Genomic DNA, 16422 nt, shown 5'->3' on the forward strand with positions numbered 1-16422 from the left:
TTTTTGCATGACTACCATTTTGTAACTGGGTGACTGAAGAGCAAGGCTCTCTTCAGTATATAATATAAAATAATGCAAGATACTTGCTCTGTATTTAGGCATAGAGAATGTCTTGTGTGCAGTTCAGTTGAAACATATTCAGTCAAAAATGTAAAGCGCTGGAGAACATTTTGTGTGTGATTCATGTTGCATATGCTGTTTATCTCTATCTGTATTTCTCCTTTTAAAAAGAGGAAGGATACCATTAATACATAGAACATTAGTGTGCTGTTTTCTTTTGCTGAGAGAATTTACTGTACTGCTACTTCAGGTTCCAGGACTTGACAGAATTATGACTCATTATATTTAAAAAATGCTTAAATCACCTTCTAGTAACTTCTGCTTTATTACCTTTCAGATACTTGGCAGTCCTCGGAGGCTTTGTGATTTGGCAGGGCCCTGCTCTTCTGAGTCAGAATCCAGGAAGAGGTCTATTTCTAAAAGGAAGTCCCATCTGGATCTTCTCAAGCTGTATGCTTTGTTTCCTCTTTTAGCCTCTTCTCTCTTAAACGTGTGCACACATGACAGTTAAACAGTTGTACCTTCTGAAGCATATCCAAAAATTAGCCAGGGTTAAATAAGCTGTGAAAATACGAGATGAGTAAAAGCTTTCACTGGTTTGAAGTGAGTCTGGGCCTGTTTGTAAAGCCATAGGCAACCACCTTGGGGAGTTTACCAGAATACCCTGTAATAAATTGCTTAACAGCTGGAAACTCTTGGTTTTGGGAACTAACCTTTCAATGCTTATTTGGAAGTACTGAGGTCAAAAAAGTTGATCCAAATTTAAATGTCAGATTGGGCAAAAAGCATTCTCAGTCCTTTTAAAAAATATATCTTGTCAATAAGATCATTTTCAAGACACAGGTGGCTTTATATTTAGCTTCAATTGGGTGGTTTTTTTTTCCAGTGTAAGGTCTTGTCTGTAAGGGAAAATACGCTGTGCATGCTGGTACAAATGTACAGTAACTATTTGTTTGGTTGTCAGTCCCTTTACAGAATGGCCATGTCCACCTGGGAGATGTAATTATTTGTGTAGTACTAGTTATCTTCCTCAAAAGTAGACTTACAGGATAATTTAAATTCTTTTTTTTTTTGAGGGATGATGTTGGATGACTGCAATGAGCTCGCTATATATGCTGCATCTCTTAGAAAATCTGGTCTCTGTTTTAATTGTAGTATCATGGATGGGATGACAGAAGCATGCATCAAGGGTGGTATTGAAGCATGTTATGCTTCAGTGTCGTGTGTATTTGCCTTGCTCGGAGCATTGGATGAGCTAAGCCAAGGCAGGGGCCTTAGTGAGGAGCAGGTCCATCTGCTCCTACGGCGCCAAGAAGAACTGAAGGATGGGACTGAGACGAGCAGGGACTCCATGGAGATCAATGATGCTGACTTTCGGTGGCAAAGGCGCATCCTGTCCTCAGAAAATCCTGCCTGGGAATCAGGAAATGAGAAGAGTCCTGATATTAGCATTAGTGTTACCACAGACACTGGTCAGACCACTTTGGAAGGGGATATGGGACAGACAACTCCAGAGGATAATCCAGAAAGTCAAAAAAACTCGCTGTCATCTCCAGCTGGACATGAAAGCAAAGAGATTCATTATAGAGAACCAGAGTCAGAAACCATTGACCAGCCAGATGTTGTTCAGAGAAGCCACACCATAGTCTACCCAGATATAACTAACTTCTTATCAGTGGACTGCAAGACCCGGTCCTATGGATCCAGATACAGTGAAAGTAACTTCAGTGTTGATGACCAAGATCTTTCTAGGACTGAGTTTGATTCATGTGATCAGTATTCCATGGCAGCAGAGAAGGACTCTGGCCGGTCGGATGTTTCAGACATAGGCTCTGACAATTGCTCCCTGGCCGATGAGGAGCAGACACCACGGGACTGTCCAGGTCACAAGTCCTTACGCAGTGCTGCTCTCTCTCTGAAATTGCTGAAAAACCAGGAAGCAGACCAGCACAGTGCACGGCTGTTCATCCAGTCACTTGAAGCTCTTCTTCCTCGGCTTATAGCTCTCCCCAGCATAGAGGAGGTAGACGGAGCACTGCAGAGCTTCTCTTCAACTTTCTGCTCAGGTTTGCAAGCAAATATTTACTGTCTAACCAATATGCACACTGTAACATCACTGTACACAGATTCTCTTGTAGGAGTTCATCTTCAGAGAACATATTCAGAATAACGTGGTTTGTGCTCTACAAAGCACATTGCTCTACAACAGCATATTTCATTTAGGGCGAAGCAAATTGAATATGCAGATGATGATTCAAAGGGAGGTCAATCCACTCTTAGAAGACTCTGGATTATGTCCTCGGTTGAAAAATCAAATTTTCTGTAGTGAGATACCTCTTCACAGATCGTGAAGATCTTTTGACAAAATTTGCATGTGCTGTCATTAGGGAGAGGCTGGGGTTGCCCCTTGGCGTGAAAACTGGGGGTACGGGGAGGACCATCACCCATTTTGAAAGGGGTTCAAGTAGCTTAATATATTACTTTATTATTGTTAGTAAGCCCAAGCCGTGCAAAGAAGATGATAAGAATCCCACAACAGTAAGCTATTGAAAGAGTAAGAGAAGAGGAACAACTCCTCTTTTTCTCTCTTATTTTATGCTGCTATCTATGACAGAAAATCTGAAGCTCAAAGCCCAGTCCCAGTGAAAAATAGTTAAAGATCTTACCTTTCAAGAGATGAAATAATTGCTCTTCTTTCAGGGTTAGATTCTTTGGGATCTTAACTTGGTCAATCAAACAAAAAAGGGCTATGCAAAGGCAAGTTTGTTGTGTTGATAGTATATTTGAGATGTGTACAAATATACATATTTTCAGAAAGGTTTCTTTTTCCCGACAGTGGCCAAGGTGGAAATGTTCATTAAAATGTATTTCTCTGTTTCTTAATTCACCACAACTGCCTTTTCCATCACTCCTCTCCTAATCATTGCTTCATTCATTTGTGCTCTCACACACATTACTGATAGAGTCAGAAGGGATGCCTTCCATCATCATACAGCATAATTTAGATACGAAGCTGGGTGAATGTGTTGATAACACCACACAAATAAGCTGATATTCCTGATTTTCTGTTTAAGTGCTGACCAAATAAGCCCTAAGTCAGGAAGGCAGTAAATGGCATTTGTAAGAAACACAGTAGCCTTTTTATATCACAGAAAGGAGGTGTCTTAAAAGGGACTTTAATATTAATTACATTCTTAATTGAGGTGTTCAGAAGCATCCTTCCTGTCACAAAGAATTTATTTTTCCTGTAAAATAGTGAGGTTGTAGCAAAAGATGAGGACTAGAACTCTTGCTTTAACTTTTGTTTGCCTGATAGCTCCTGTATAAATGAGTATACAACTTATTTTCTCTTAACCTTTTGTCTGTCAAATCTCTTTAGAAGATTTTAAGGTGTTGGAAGAGGTAGACCTAGCAGATTTCCAGATCTTAAGGCTAAATGCAACTTCTGTTACCATTCAGTATGACTAATACAGTAAGAAAGATAGAAGTATATTACTCAATTTCTGCATTAAGTCCATAATTTCTGGTTTCTCTCTTAAAACGATACCTAGTCATGGACTTAGGCTGTTGAGTTGAGGAAAGCCCTCAGCATTCCTAAGAAAACCAGCAATGTGGCTAATCCTGTATTTAAAAATGTGCACCCCGTTTCTAGTCTGACTTGGTGAAGTAATGGACAAGGAATCACAGACAAATACAATAACAAGTTACTGCTGGTTTTACAGATATGTGATGTATCTCAGTATTTTCCCTCTGTAAGAGGGATACTTTTGAACTCTTACAAGATCTGTGCAGTTTGTGTTTCAGCCAGAAACCTGGCATAAGACCCAGTCTAGCTGAAACGGTCCTTTTAAGCAAAAGTTCATCAGTATTCCTTCAGGGAGTACTTACCTCAGGGCTTCCTCATTAGCACCAAAATTGAATATAAATGATGAATATAAAGAAACTGTTCCTACTCCTTTTATGGACAATGTCTATTCATGTATAATTCCCGAAGAACGCATTAGGAAATACGAGTAGCAGTTAAGATCCAAGTTGAGAAAAAGAGACAGGTGCAGTTCTGGGACCATATAGGACAGGAAAAAGTATTTTTATGTTTCTGAGTCCTTACTTAGCTGCTTTGATTCATTCATCAGTTTTTCTTACGCTGGAGGGGGAAATACATTAGTACACAATCTAGTAGTCTTTTCTACAAGCTAGGTGCTTAAACAGTATTGTAACGTTGTATTTTCATAGGTCGGAAACACAGTGAAAGGAGGTAGGAATTTGAGGCATTGGCACAGGAACATAAGCATGGAAGAAGTGAAGTAAGCTAAAGAGAGTTAAAAGGGAGATTTGCAAGTCAGTTGGTTAAAAGCCTTTTTCAGCTGGTTATGATCTTTCGTTAGAAAGCTCCCCCCTTACTTGTTACTAGATAAAAACCAATGCTAAAAAAAAAAAATAATCCCTTAGTTACACTGGAGTGTGATGTCTATCTAAAAACACTGAAATATCTAAAAATTCTCAATACTGTGTTGACTTGCACAAAATATTGTTTGTATTTTATGTGGACTCCCTTTGACCTTGCCAATGTAAATGAGCTGTCTCCTTTAAGACAGTGTGCTAACCTCACTGTTTGCTATGGCTGGCAGATTTTTATAATTAAACTTTATGATCAATATTACCTTAATTCAGACATAACTATTCCCATGAATTGCCGTATCAAGGAATTACTTCTAATAATTGTGTGCCATTTTGTTAATAATCATAGCAAACATTTAGCATCTTGTTTCAGTTTTGATTCCCCAGCTTTTAGTGGCAAGGTTTTTATGTTAAGCATCGATGCAAGTTTGCCCATCAGCTGATCCTCTCCCTTTGAGAGCTGAGCTTCTGTAAAATGTAACTGGTTGTTCTCCAATATTTCAGAGGGAGTTAGGGGTCTTACCTTTTACAAACGCTTCTGGGTGCTCAAAGGTATACCTAAGTGGTACTAGCCACTTTTATGTGCAACTGTACACAGGTGGGCTTTTTTAAGCGATTGGCCCACATTTTCTTATATATACCTCTCTACCTTGATTTTTTTTTTTTTTTACTGTAGCTGATTCTAGTCCTTGAGGTACTTGTTTAAGAGATATCAGACATCAAAACAGCATAGTCTACCTACATCTGTATCATGATCCTCCACCCAGCAATGTGTTAAAAAGCATCTTTAACTTGAGTGGTGGGGTCAGTGGAGCTACTCATAGGCCTCCTTTGAAGCACCAGGTCATGATTTTGGGACTAGGCAAAGATTCTCCGTTAACATTCACCACAAGAAACTTACCGCAAACGCACGGAGGTCCGTGTGGATATAGTGTGTGGCCAGCCCTCTCACCCCTCTTCCACAAAGGTTGCTCCCTTGAAAGAGTTGTTCATTTTTTGGACCCACCCTGGAACAGTTATTCTCTCTCTAAATCCGCCCTCAAACAGTTATTCACCTTATCCACGCCCCCAAAGTGACGTCAGTGGAAAGTCCGAGAAGGCAGCAGCACAGAGCTTTCAAACCCTCACGAGGCAAGAAAAACATTTGCTTCTTTTCTGTGTGTGGATTATTTTTTATTTTTTTTTCTTAATGTTAATGGTTTGTTGTATTTTGTCTAAGAACAGGCATGAGCTTTGTGGTGGGAGGAGTATGTTCACAGTAAACCACTTCAGCAGCTACCAAATGACACAGCTTTGCTTCATCATGTAACTAACCTTGGAAGCTGGTTTTTTTTGTTTGTTTTTCATTTCAAATTTTCCTCTAGGATAAAGCTTACTCCTTAATTTTCCCTAATTGATGTCATATGAATGGATTTCACAGTTGTTGTGAAAACCATGAAATACTGTGGTTCATGGAGGGAGGGAGTCAAATATTTCTGGATTTTTCATGTCTCAAACGACAGATCACAGGGATTTGATTAAGTATCTCTCATACTCCATTTATTTTTTTCTACCAGTAGGTCAGCTAACTCCGAGGAAAATGTATGTGCTGCCTGTTCCACCTGGGAAGGAGGCATTGAACCACTGGGCCTGGTTGTAGGGGTGTAGTTTCATACAAATAGTGTTTTCAGGAGTACTGAGCACTTTCAGATGGCTTTTGGGTCTGACAAAGCTGCAAGTGCTCAGCTGTCTAGAAAGCAGGTCTTGTATGAGCTAAGCAGGGCTTGGAGTTGTAACAAGTCCCAGCCAGCTTGACCCCAAATATTTGTCCACGTACCTCTAGGCCATGAAAAGGATGATGATTACAGCCTGATCCTGCAAGGTACTGAGCACTCCAGTCCCCATCCAACAACTCATTTATCTGGTACCGATTTACTGGGAAGTTAAAGGAGCTTTGTCCCTCATTAGCACCATTTGGTGCAATGGATGCTCAGTTTCCTATAAGTATACAGGCTTTGCCTCTTTCCCTTCCCAGCTCACCTTTCTGGTTAGCTTTGTAGATATATCCTGCCCTTTGCTTTGTACCTGGCAGTCATCCTGATGACTGCTCGTGTCTTTCAAATTAAGCTTGTTGCTGCTTTGCTGGACTGTGACTGGAGTGTTCAGTTTCCCTTGCAGCACTGCATTCTAGATGGACTATTTAGTTTTCTACTCCCTACTCTAGTTCGTTTAATAGAGTCACTTCTACTGATGATTCATTAACTATTCTAGCAATCTGTTGCTGCTGAAATGCTAGGGTTAGTTTCTGATTTTTTTTTTTCCAGGCAAAATCTCTGTTAAATGTGAGAGCTCACATGGTGTTTTTGTTAGGTATGATGCACTCACCAGGATTTGAGGGAAACCCAAATTTCAGCTTCCAGACTCTGATGAATGCAGACAGCCTCTACATGGTCTCACATTACACTCTGCTGCTTAACCTAAAATTGGCCAACTCGGATTACTACAGGAAGAAGCCTACCCAAGCCCCCGTGTTGCTGGTGAGTTATGGAATACAGGAAAACTGTTTTGAAAAAACTGTTTTGTTTCCTTTCACATAAAGCAGCCCACATATAAATGTTCTTCATGCTGCTTGCTAAGTGGAGAAATAATAATTGCAAATGAAGCATTCTCCAAGCTACTTATGAATCTTGCATGATAAATGTCATGCCTCTGAATTACACAGCTTCTCTGAAATTCAGGGGGAATGAATGCTGCTTACTGATGATCATTACAGTAACAGTCATTTTGATGGATAGTGCATCTGCAGAACAAATCTTCATTACCATCGTGTAATGAAGCAAGTATTGTTAGTGAACACTGTCAAGGGACATACCTTAATCTTGCAACTCCTTTTGAGCATAATGACAAATTTCTTGCTTAATACTAGCTTTGTATTTACATAGATGAAGACATGAGAAGTTTGAGTGAGATAATTAGTTTAGGTTTTAGTCATATAACTGATGATTTTTGTGACACCTGGGATTCCTCAGGTTTTGTTGTTGTTGTTTTGTTTTAAATTGTTTTGAAGGCTACAGGCATTCTAAAACTTGAATCTATGCTTCTCAACTCAGCTGTCGAAGGTGAGTCATTCCAGAGTTTTCCTAGAAATAAAAAAAAATAATGAAAATCCAAAACCAAGGAACAAGCATATATGGAACAAGCCAAAACATTCTGTCAAAAAGTACCGTTCTTGCTGAATTTCCCACGTAAGATAATTTATTTTCTAGGAAATACTAAAAACAACTGGTTTTGACCATCATCATCAGTTCTGGTATGCTTTTCAGCAGCTGCAAGAGCAAATCAGTAACTCAAAACTTCCTTTAGGGCCAGTCCTGTGCAAAACACACCTAAGTATTGTTGAAAATAGTTCAGATGTATCTAATTGGGCCCGAGTTTATCTGTGGTGAATGTTCAATGCAAAAGAGCCTGATTGCTGGACAGGCAACATTAGGTGCCACAATTTCATTTTTATTGGAGTTGAGATTCTATCCCCACCTTGTGGAAAAAGTGAAAGACCAGCACGTGCCATTGTCATGGTGCAAGAGCTGTCACTACGATTTGTATCTTGCATGAAGTGCAATAGGAGAAATCTCCTCGTGTATGTTGTTGTACAATGAGAATCATGTTCATGTCATTCTTGCCATAGAGACACATTGTGATCCTTGGTTTATTCTTATTTTTTGTATAATTTCATTTCTACTCCTGCATTATGTTATGCACAGGAATGGATCTAGAACCAGAAGTGCTCATGCTATAGGACTTACCATTGTCTTACATCTGGCTTTTATGGTTGTCTACAGAAAGAGTTCATGAAGCAGGTCCAGTCCAGTGGAGTGTTGATGGTGTTTTCCCAGGCCTGGGTTGAAGAGCTGTACCACCAGGTACTAGAAAGGAACATGCTGGGGGAAGCTGGATACTGGGGAAGCCCCAAAGAGCACAGCCTTCCACTTATCACCATGCTGACTGGTCAGTATTTTGTTTTGATATCAGGGAATAACTTCCAAACGTGTGTCTAAAGCTACAATAACACACTGCTTCACTCCATTGCATACAGAACAGTGTGTAATCATTCAACGTGTGGTGTTTCACTAAAGTACAAGTAAAGAAAGAATCAGACTCAGCTGTGGCAGATACTAAGTGCATGTTATGTATCAGGCAGAAAGCTTTTGGAGCCTGGGTTTAAAAACAAACAAAACCCCTGAAACTTAGTAGTAGTCTTGATTCTCTGTGGCCAGTGTCATCAAAAGCTGAATAGACTGGAATGTCCTGTTGTCTTGGCTTGTATGATACCATCTGTGTGACGGCAGTGTCCCGAAGTCAGTTATTATCAGGATCCAAATGAGCTCTTTATTGCCTGCGGAGGAATGTTTGCTAATTGAGATGAATAATCAAGATATAGCCAAAAAAATGGTTCTGTTATTTTCTCAGAAAGGTGGCTGCCTGATACTTCAAGAGGTACAGATAGACTTCAGGCATTTTTTCAGGAAGAAATATGCTTCTTTACATACTTTTGGATCCAGTAACCTACTGATACTGCTAAAAACCTATCTGTAAAATAATACACTTTGCTAGCATACTGTTGTTTTTTTGTTTTTTTTTTTAATGTTTTATTTTAAATAACTTGTTTGTTTGTTTGTTTGTTTAAATAACTAAAAGTATAATGGAGACAGGAAGGGTAGATTTGTTCACTGAACCAAAGTTCTTTTAATTCTTTCAGCTTTAGCTATGGTAGACTTGGTACCTGTTAATGACAAACAATAAAGATGCTGTTTTCTTGATGTCGTAGCAAAGCCATTTCAGTATGCCTGTGGTGCAATACAAATACAAGTAGTGGAGTCTGATCCTGGAAGCCTTCCAAAGATTGGGCTCCCCTTGGTTCTGATTTGTGCTATGCCAGGGGTATGCCAAATGGCAGTAGTAAGAAGCTGAAGACCCACAGCACCTCTAACAAGTGCTGAAAAACAATCCTTAGCTTCATTTGAGGAGAAAAATTAAATAGTATCTGCTGAAACACAGCAAGATGTCTGTGATACTGTACTGATATAAAATGCACTGTTTCAATGTATGTACTGTATGATTATGATGAGGTAATTAAAACATTGTATGCAGGGAGAACACTGGCTTCATTAACAAAGAGCAACGCCATCAAAGAACAATGCTCTGAAAGGTTTTTGCTTATCATTTTGAGCTCAGAGTTGCCTTTAAATATTGAGTTGAGTGATAAATAGTCAGTTGGGAAGCTGAAGAAAACACTTCAGAAAAATAATATCTGTGAATTGTGTGGAGAAGAGAGAGAGAGGGATTTCTAGAAAGCAAATCAATGTGATGCCCCTAATATTAAATTCTATGTTACAAAGATAATCTTGTTGTGTTGGAGAAAGGGTTGTGTTTCTTTTGAGATTGAGCCCACATAAGTCTACTAAAAATCCCATTTAGGATATAGGATCCCAGTGTGTCTAGGAACACAGTAAAAGGATTTAGCAAGACTTGAAATGAAATACTCTGAAATACAGAGATCTAAGGGCGAAGGAGGTTCTAAACTGTAAGAAATACCATGTAATCTTTACTAAGAGTTATGTTGACTGTGTAACTCTGGGGGGCTTTTGTTGAGTGGGTTATTTCCCTTCTCCAAGAAAAGGTGGGTTATTCTGGGCAAAGCATAATGTGCCACTGCTTATGTTTATAGCAAGGCTTCATAAGGCTGCCAGAAAAGAGGAACTAAAAGACATACCTGAGAAATCTGGAGCACTAGAACCTACTTGAACAAGGAATCAGTAAGAGATGCTTTATCTATGTCATCTGTGTGTTGCATGTTGCATAGTAATCTTTTTTTTTTTTTTAAATGTTCTGGCAGACATCGATGGCTTGGGAAGCAGTGCAATTGGTGGCCAATTGATGGCATCTGCTTCAGCTCAATCTCCTCTTTCCCAAAACCGGAAGACAGATGATTCTGTTGTTGCAGGTATTGAACCTGTACTGTAAGTACAAGTGTATCTGCCGACGGTGCATTGTTTTATACCATAAATTTATAAAAATTGGGTTTTAAAGGAGCAATTTAAGGGCTGAGGGAAGTTTGTCAGTACATCCTACACAAGAATCAGATAGACAGTCCAGTATGCAGAGAACAACTATGACTTTTTTTTAACCACTGATGCTGTTAAGTCATTTTCCAGTAGTAGTAATGCAGTAATGCATTTCTCACTCCAGGAGTTGCTTTTGCCCGATACCTCTTAATCGGCTGTTGGAAGAACATGATTGACACCTTGTCCACACCGCTAACTGGTCGCATGGCAGGCAGCTCCAAGGGGCTGGCATTCATCTTGGGAGCAGAAGGAGCCAAGGAGCAGAACCAAAAGGAGAAGGACTCCATCTGTGTGAGCCTGGATGGACTGAGGAGGGCAGCCCGGCTGAGCTGTGCTCTAGGTACTCCTGCATGTGGGTTGTCATGGCAGGCTTATCAATTGGGATGATAACTTTCCTTGAATGAATTTGGGAGAGAGAAAAGCAGCATCCTGTTCTTGTCAAGGATGATCGAGGAACCTGGACTGCAGAACTCCCCTTGGAGCCCCTCTGACCTACAGCATAGACATGTCCATCCATCTTTCCCTTGACACAAACTGTTGCTTGGATTGCATGGGGATGGGGAGAAAATGCTGGTTCAACATTGTGTTGTTGCTTTACAGGTGTTGCTGCTAACTGTGCATCTGCTCTTGCTCAAATGGCTGCTGCCTCCTGTGTCCAAGAAGAGAAAGAGGAGAAAGAAATCCAAGAGCCCAGTGATGCCATAGCTCAAGGTAACAATGTGATTAAGTGATTCACCTTATCTCATATTGCCTGCAGATGAGGTACTTTGCTATACACAGAAGCACAACGGAAAGAGATGTCAGTATTGTGCATTACTCACTTGCAAGCATGCAGGATGTAAGTCTAGAGGCTTCAATACATGTCCTGCTGTCCTGAGTTCTTAACGTTATGTCATGCTGATTGGTATATATAGAGAACTGAAATTAGTAAAACAACAGATAAGGCTAAGTGCATTTTGAAACCTGCACTTTCTAAAAATTGTGATACTGGTACAACCAGAGGGCATCAGAGAAACAGTAGTGTGATAATGTGTTGTGTGATAATAGAAGCTGAGCTTGCATCCTGCTCCCTGACTTGTCTGTACATCCTGCTTGCTTTTGTCATCATCAAATATTTAAAATTTTTCAAATCATGTTAAATGAAGCTGGAATGGAAAAAAAAAAAGTAAGATAAAACAACTAAAAAGTTCTGCATCCCTATAACAGTGGAAGTCAGTAAAGTCAATTGTTGTCTCTGATGCCTGGTGGAAAACGAGATAACATCTGATTTCTAATGGAAAAAAAAACATAACAAAACATAGTGTTGCATAAATGTCCCTTCTTGGTACTTTAATTTGGTGACTCAGTAGAGAAACCAAAACTGAATAGGCCTGAGCACAATCTGTGTTTGGATCACTCTGCTTGATATAACTGAAGCGAGTTGGCCAGGCCGCATTGAGGCAAAGAGGAGGCAGCAGTGGTGGCCAGAGGCCAACAGATCTGTTTTATGAAAGCTTAAAAAGCTTCACAATTTGTTTCAATTCCAATGCAACATGAAAATTTCAGAGATTCTCATGAAAAAGAATGAGGTCCAAATGCTTGGTAGTTCAGATCAGGATTAATTTTGCTTTGACAGAATATCTATTACCAAAAGCTCTTTGATGAGAATTTCATATGGAAATAGATGTAAAATCTGTAAACCTTTTTTTCTGTGGCAAAGAAGATTTTGGTAATAATAAATAAAAATCCAGCCAGCTCCAAACAGAAACATGTAATGTTGCTGGCAATGCTGCATCTGTTCTGTGGGCAACAAGATGTGAATTTGGGGGTGGAGGAGTGTTAATCTCAGACTGATTTTTCATGCTCATAAAATCAATCCAAATGGAATTTTCATTTTAAAACTGCCCTATGTTTATGAAGAAGAAATGGGGTGCTGTGGTTTGTTTTTTTTTTCTGAAATCCCCATTCTTTTGTAACTTTCAGACTGCATACATTTACCTCCACTGTATGTGCAAACAAATGTTTGTTGAAAAGCTGGATAAGGTAATGTTCTTTTTATTTTTCATGCTGCAGTGAAACAGAAAGTGGAGCAGAAACTGGAGCAGATGGGGAAAGTGCAGGGAGTCTGCCTACACACTGCTCATGTTTTGTGTATGGATGCAGTCCTTAACGTGGGCCTGGAGATGGGAAGCCATAATCAGGACTGCTGGCCTCATGTGTTCAGGTACTCAGCAGCTTTCCCAAAAGAAACAGAATTTATACCATGTTGCCTGAAAGTACCAGACTGAAACAAAAGACTTTACGTACTCTGGGAGTCTTCTGTATAACCAGTATCAGAGTGAATTAACTGCTGGTATCTGTAAGAGAAAAGACTTCTTTTCACTGCTGTTTAGAGATGAAATCAGTGCTTAGAAACTTCAAATCAATGTTTAGAAATTCCAGCATTACCAGAAAACTGTTGCAGACCCAGGAACCTAAAAGGCCTTTCAGGCTCCTCAGCTAAGCTGTTTGCTGTCAAGGCACATGGGAGGCCAAAGGATGTAAGAAGACAAGTTATCTATGATGTGGCTGAGAGTTTTACTTACACTGTCCTTCTGGAGTACAGATCCAGGCATTTCTTCAGCCCTCTGATTCTAGGGAGATGAGAGTTGCTATTCTAGGGTGTTTATCCATATTTTCCTTCTCCTGTTTGTTCTCAGGGTGTGTGAGTACATCAGCACGCTGGAGCACACCCACTTCAGCGATGGTGCTTCGCAGCCCTCCCTTACCATCACCCAGTCACAGCAAGCACCTGGAGGCCTGCAACCAGACTCGGAGCTGGGGGAGTCTCCCCAGGAACTGACGCCTGAGCAAGAGACCACCCTCAGCAGCAATCCTGTTATTCAGCCGGTTTCCATCCAGGAGCTCATCAAGGAGAGCAGTAAGGGCAGAGCTTTCGACTTCCGTGGAGGCAGCCTGCTATGTGGGACCAGTGCTGCCAAGGCTGTTCTCACACTCTCCACGCAAGCTGATAGGTAAAAGCACGACTAGAGTCTCTGTTCACAGAACAGGACCAAAATGGACCTTTCTGTGGTGCAGTGGGACCTGATTTTTATGGCTGCTGCAGCTACTTGCTTCAGTTGAGTTTCACAAGAGAGCTACGTGTGTGTCACTACCAGCAGTTCCTAAAATACCTGCCTTTCTGCACCTCTGCTGTACCTGCCCTGCTTTGTGGAAGCACTGGGCTGAGTATGTCTGTGCACACACAACAGTGAATATGCCAAGTAAATCACATGCGTCCTGGGAGTGGAAGATTTATTGCTTGCATGCAAATTCATCTATTGTCTTTGCTCCTTAAAGCAGACAAAAATGTAGTTGTCAAGACCAGTGTCAGTCAGAAAAGAGCTGCTGCTGTCAGGACAATGTGGACAGCTTGTCAGCCTGCCCCAAGGTGCTGGAGGAGGGAAAGCCACCATGCATGCTCACAGACTGGCTAGGTTAAATGTCCCTACAGCACAGTCTGCAGACTGATGTGTCACAGGCTTTTATTTTGCTCTTTCTGCCATTCATTTAGCAGCCAAGGATACAGTTGCAAACTTCCTGGTTTTGCATGTTTCTAATACCCTTTTTTTTCAGCTGTCTAGCTGACACTTTGTACTATTGATCTCTCCCCACAGGAGGGATTTATTTGTAAATTCAGAGTAAAAATTGATGCATACGGATATACTTGTGGGAGTTCGATTCTGTGCATGGACAGTACCTTTTATTCACTAAGCTCACGATTCCAGCCTTGTTCCAAGGATTAGATAACAGCAGTACTGTAATTTTAAGGACACAGGTTTGTTCCTTTAGTGCAGACGTCATTAGGACTTAATCCTCAGTTTCCTGGGACAATAGAAAGTTCTTCTGAAAAGCAGTAGCAGGAATTCGTAGTTGAGTCAACTTCTGGCTGTACCATGTGAATTTGTTTGTGATCTCTGTAGAAACCTACCTCCTATCTAAGCAAAATTTTACAGCTTTAAGGGTACATATTTTAAATCTTAAATCGTAAGAGCTCATTGCAGTTGAAAATAACAACTGTTTATATTCCTAAATAGCAATTCAGATACAGCCACTTTAGGTGTAATACTTAAATTAATTTATTTTCATGTAAGGGGCTTTTCAGATGGAACAAACTGCTGCAACTCTAAAGTCACTGAAGCTATGATGATGTTAACTGTGAAGACTGAGCATATTCTCAATTTTTTGAGTCACTGTTCACGAACTGCTTATGGCATTAAGATAAAGTAGTGGGGAACTGGTGATTCTTTGAAAAAGTGGCTTTTTGTTTTAGTGCTGCAGTTGAATATTGGAAAGGTTCTGGTTGGTCCTACAGCACTCTGCTTCCCACTCTCCAATTAATATTTCTGTATCAAAGTCTTTCTGTAGCACTATATAAATGAAGAAACCCTTTATAAACCAATGTTTTGCCAGAGGCAACACACTGAAGCTATTGACACATAAGGGTTTTCCTCTTATATGCACATTTAAGTCTCTGTATCATGAATTTTTCAATTGGTTTCTGTTCTTTTTGTCACAGGCTCTTTGAAGATGCTGTTGACAAGTTAAACTTGATGGCACTGGCAGGCTTTCTTTACCAGCTCAAGAAGGCTTCTCAGGCCCAGCTTTTCCATTCAGTCACAGATACAGTTGATTACTCCCTAGCAATGCCAGGTAAATTGCCTAAAGATCCCTTTCAGCATTCTGTGTTTCATGTACAACTGTACTGCTTGCAGGATTTGCTTTGTATTCTTACAGTTTTGATTTTTCCAAGTGAAATTTCAAAGTATAAATAAAACAGTATTTAATAAGATTTCTCTGTAGGAATCTTTAGGTTGAGAATTAAGAGGTTGAGAATTTTTTCTGGACAGGGACTACATCCGTACTTGCTGTGAAAGACTTCAGAGGACGTTCATTTGGTGATTGGACTTTGGGGTGTTAATTATCTACCAATATTTAATCACAGCTCCAGATCCAACCTGATCTGGTAAGGAAGGTTCTGAAGGTGAATGTAGAGTTAAGACAGTGGCTTTAGCTTAGGCATTTGACACTTGGGATAACCTCAGATGTGTTCATAAAGTAAGTGATAGCAAACAAAGCACACAACTGAAAAAAGTGATGAATTGTCTTGCTTGCTCTTCCCCAGAAAAGTGCAGCATATACCATACAGTACAAAGCCTGTAAAATGTTGTCTGTTCTGTGGCAGACATGGATTTTATCTTGTGTATGTCTCCAATTTAATTGTTTTCCCCTCTCCCTGAGGTACTATTTGTCATTATCTCAATATGAAACATAATTGTTCATTTTTTGTTCTGTCTTGTCTCCAGGCCTCAACGATGATCAGTTTCTTTAATAAACAGTGACCGTGTTATCTTATACGTAGCAGTAAATCAACAGTAGTTATTAATAATGCTATTAAAATAAGATAGAGCAATTAATTGTACATATATCTTTGTATTAAAAGTGTTGTGCCCATATTTTAATGAGACAATGAATTGTGTTTCCAAATGTTGTAAGAGGAAAGGAAAATGAATCCTTTTCAATACAAAATAAAGAGTATTAGTGGCTCATGAGCAGATGATCATTTTCTCAAATTCTCTGCTTCACATCCTTTGCTTGGTGAGAAATACAAAAGACAAGCTAAAGCTAAATAATTTGCAGTTTATGTTGTTTCCTGTAGATGTCACCAAAGGTTTTTGCAACTACTGTTTTGGTTCTCCGTATCAGTTGTTTAACTCCTTGCTAAATATGTCTGCACTTAGCTGTATTGGTTATCATGACTGAATTATAATGCAATATTAGCTTCCCATGTATTTGCGTCTTAAAAGTGCTTCCCAAAAAATCGATCACTTAAATAAAAATGAAG

General features: G+C 39.8%; 1 protein-coding gene across 7 annotated transcripts in view; it reads left to right on the plus strand.

The window, feature by feature from the left end:
* ARFGEF3 (ARFGEF family member 3) overlaps positions 1–16422 on the plus strand; it is a 93181-nt gene that overhangs the window by 50266 nt on the left and 26493 nt on the right. For 5 of the 7 annotated variants that reach the window (XM_083830909.1, XM_083830913.1, XM_083830911.1 and 2 more), the window contains 11 exons: positions 398–510; positions 1216–2126; positions 5506–5589; positions 6808–6974; positions 8277–8442; positions 10331–10438; positions 10684–10899; positions 11160–11270; positions 12612–12762; positions 13238–13552; positions 15097–15230. In XM_083830909.1, the coding sequence (XP_083687035.1) occupies positions 398–510; positions 1216–2126; positions 5506–5589; positions 6808–6974; positions 8277–8442; positions 10331–10438; positions 10684–10899; positions 11160–11270; positions 12612–12762; positions 13238–13552; positions 15097–15230 (2476 nt within the window). The remainder of the gene's footprint in view (positions 1–397; positions 511–1215; positions 2127–5505; positions 5590–6807; positions 6975–8276; positions 8443–10330; positions 10439–10683; positions 10900–11159; positions 11271–12611; positions 12763–13237; positions 13553–15096; positions 15231–16422) is intronic. The other 2 variants (XM_083830910.1, XM_083830915.1) reach the window with 1 other exon arrangement.

This window comes from Anser anser (assembly GCF_964211835.1).
Source record: "Anser anser genome assembly, chromosome: 3".
NCBI classification, from domain to species: domain Eukaryota; kingdom Metazoa; phylum Chordata; class Aves; order Anseriformes; family Anatidae; genus Anser; species Anser anser.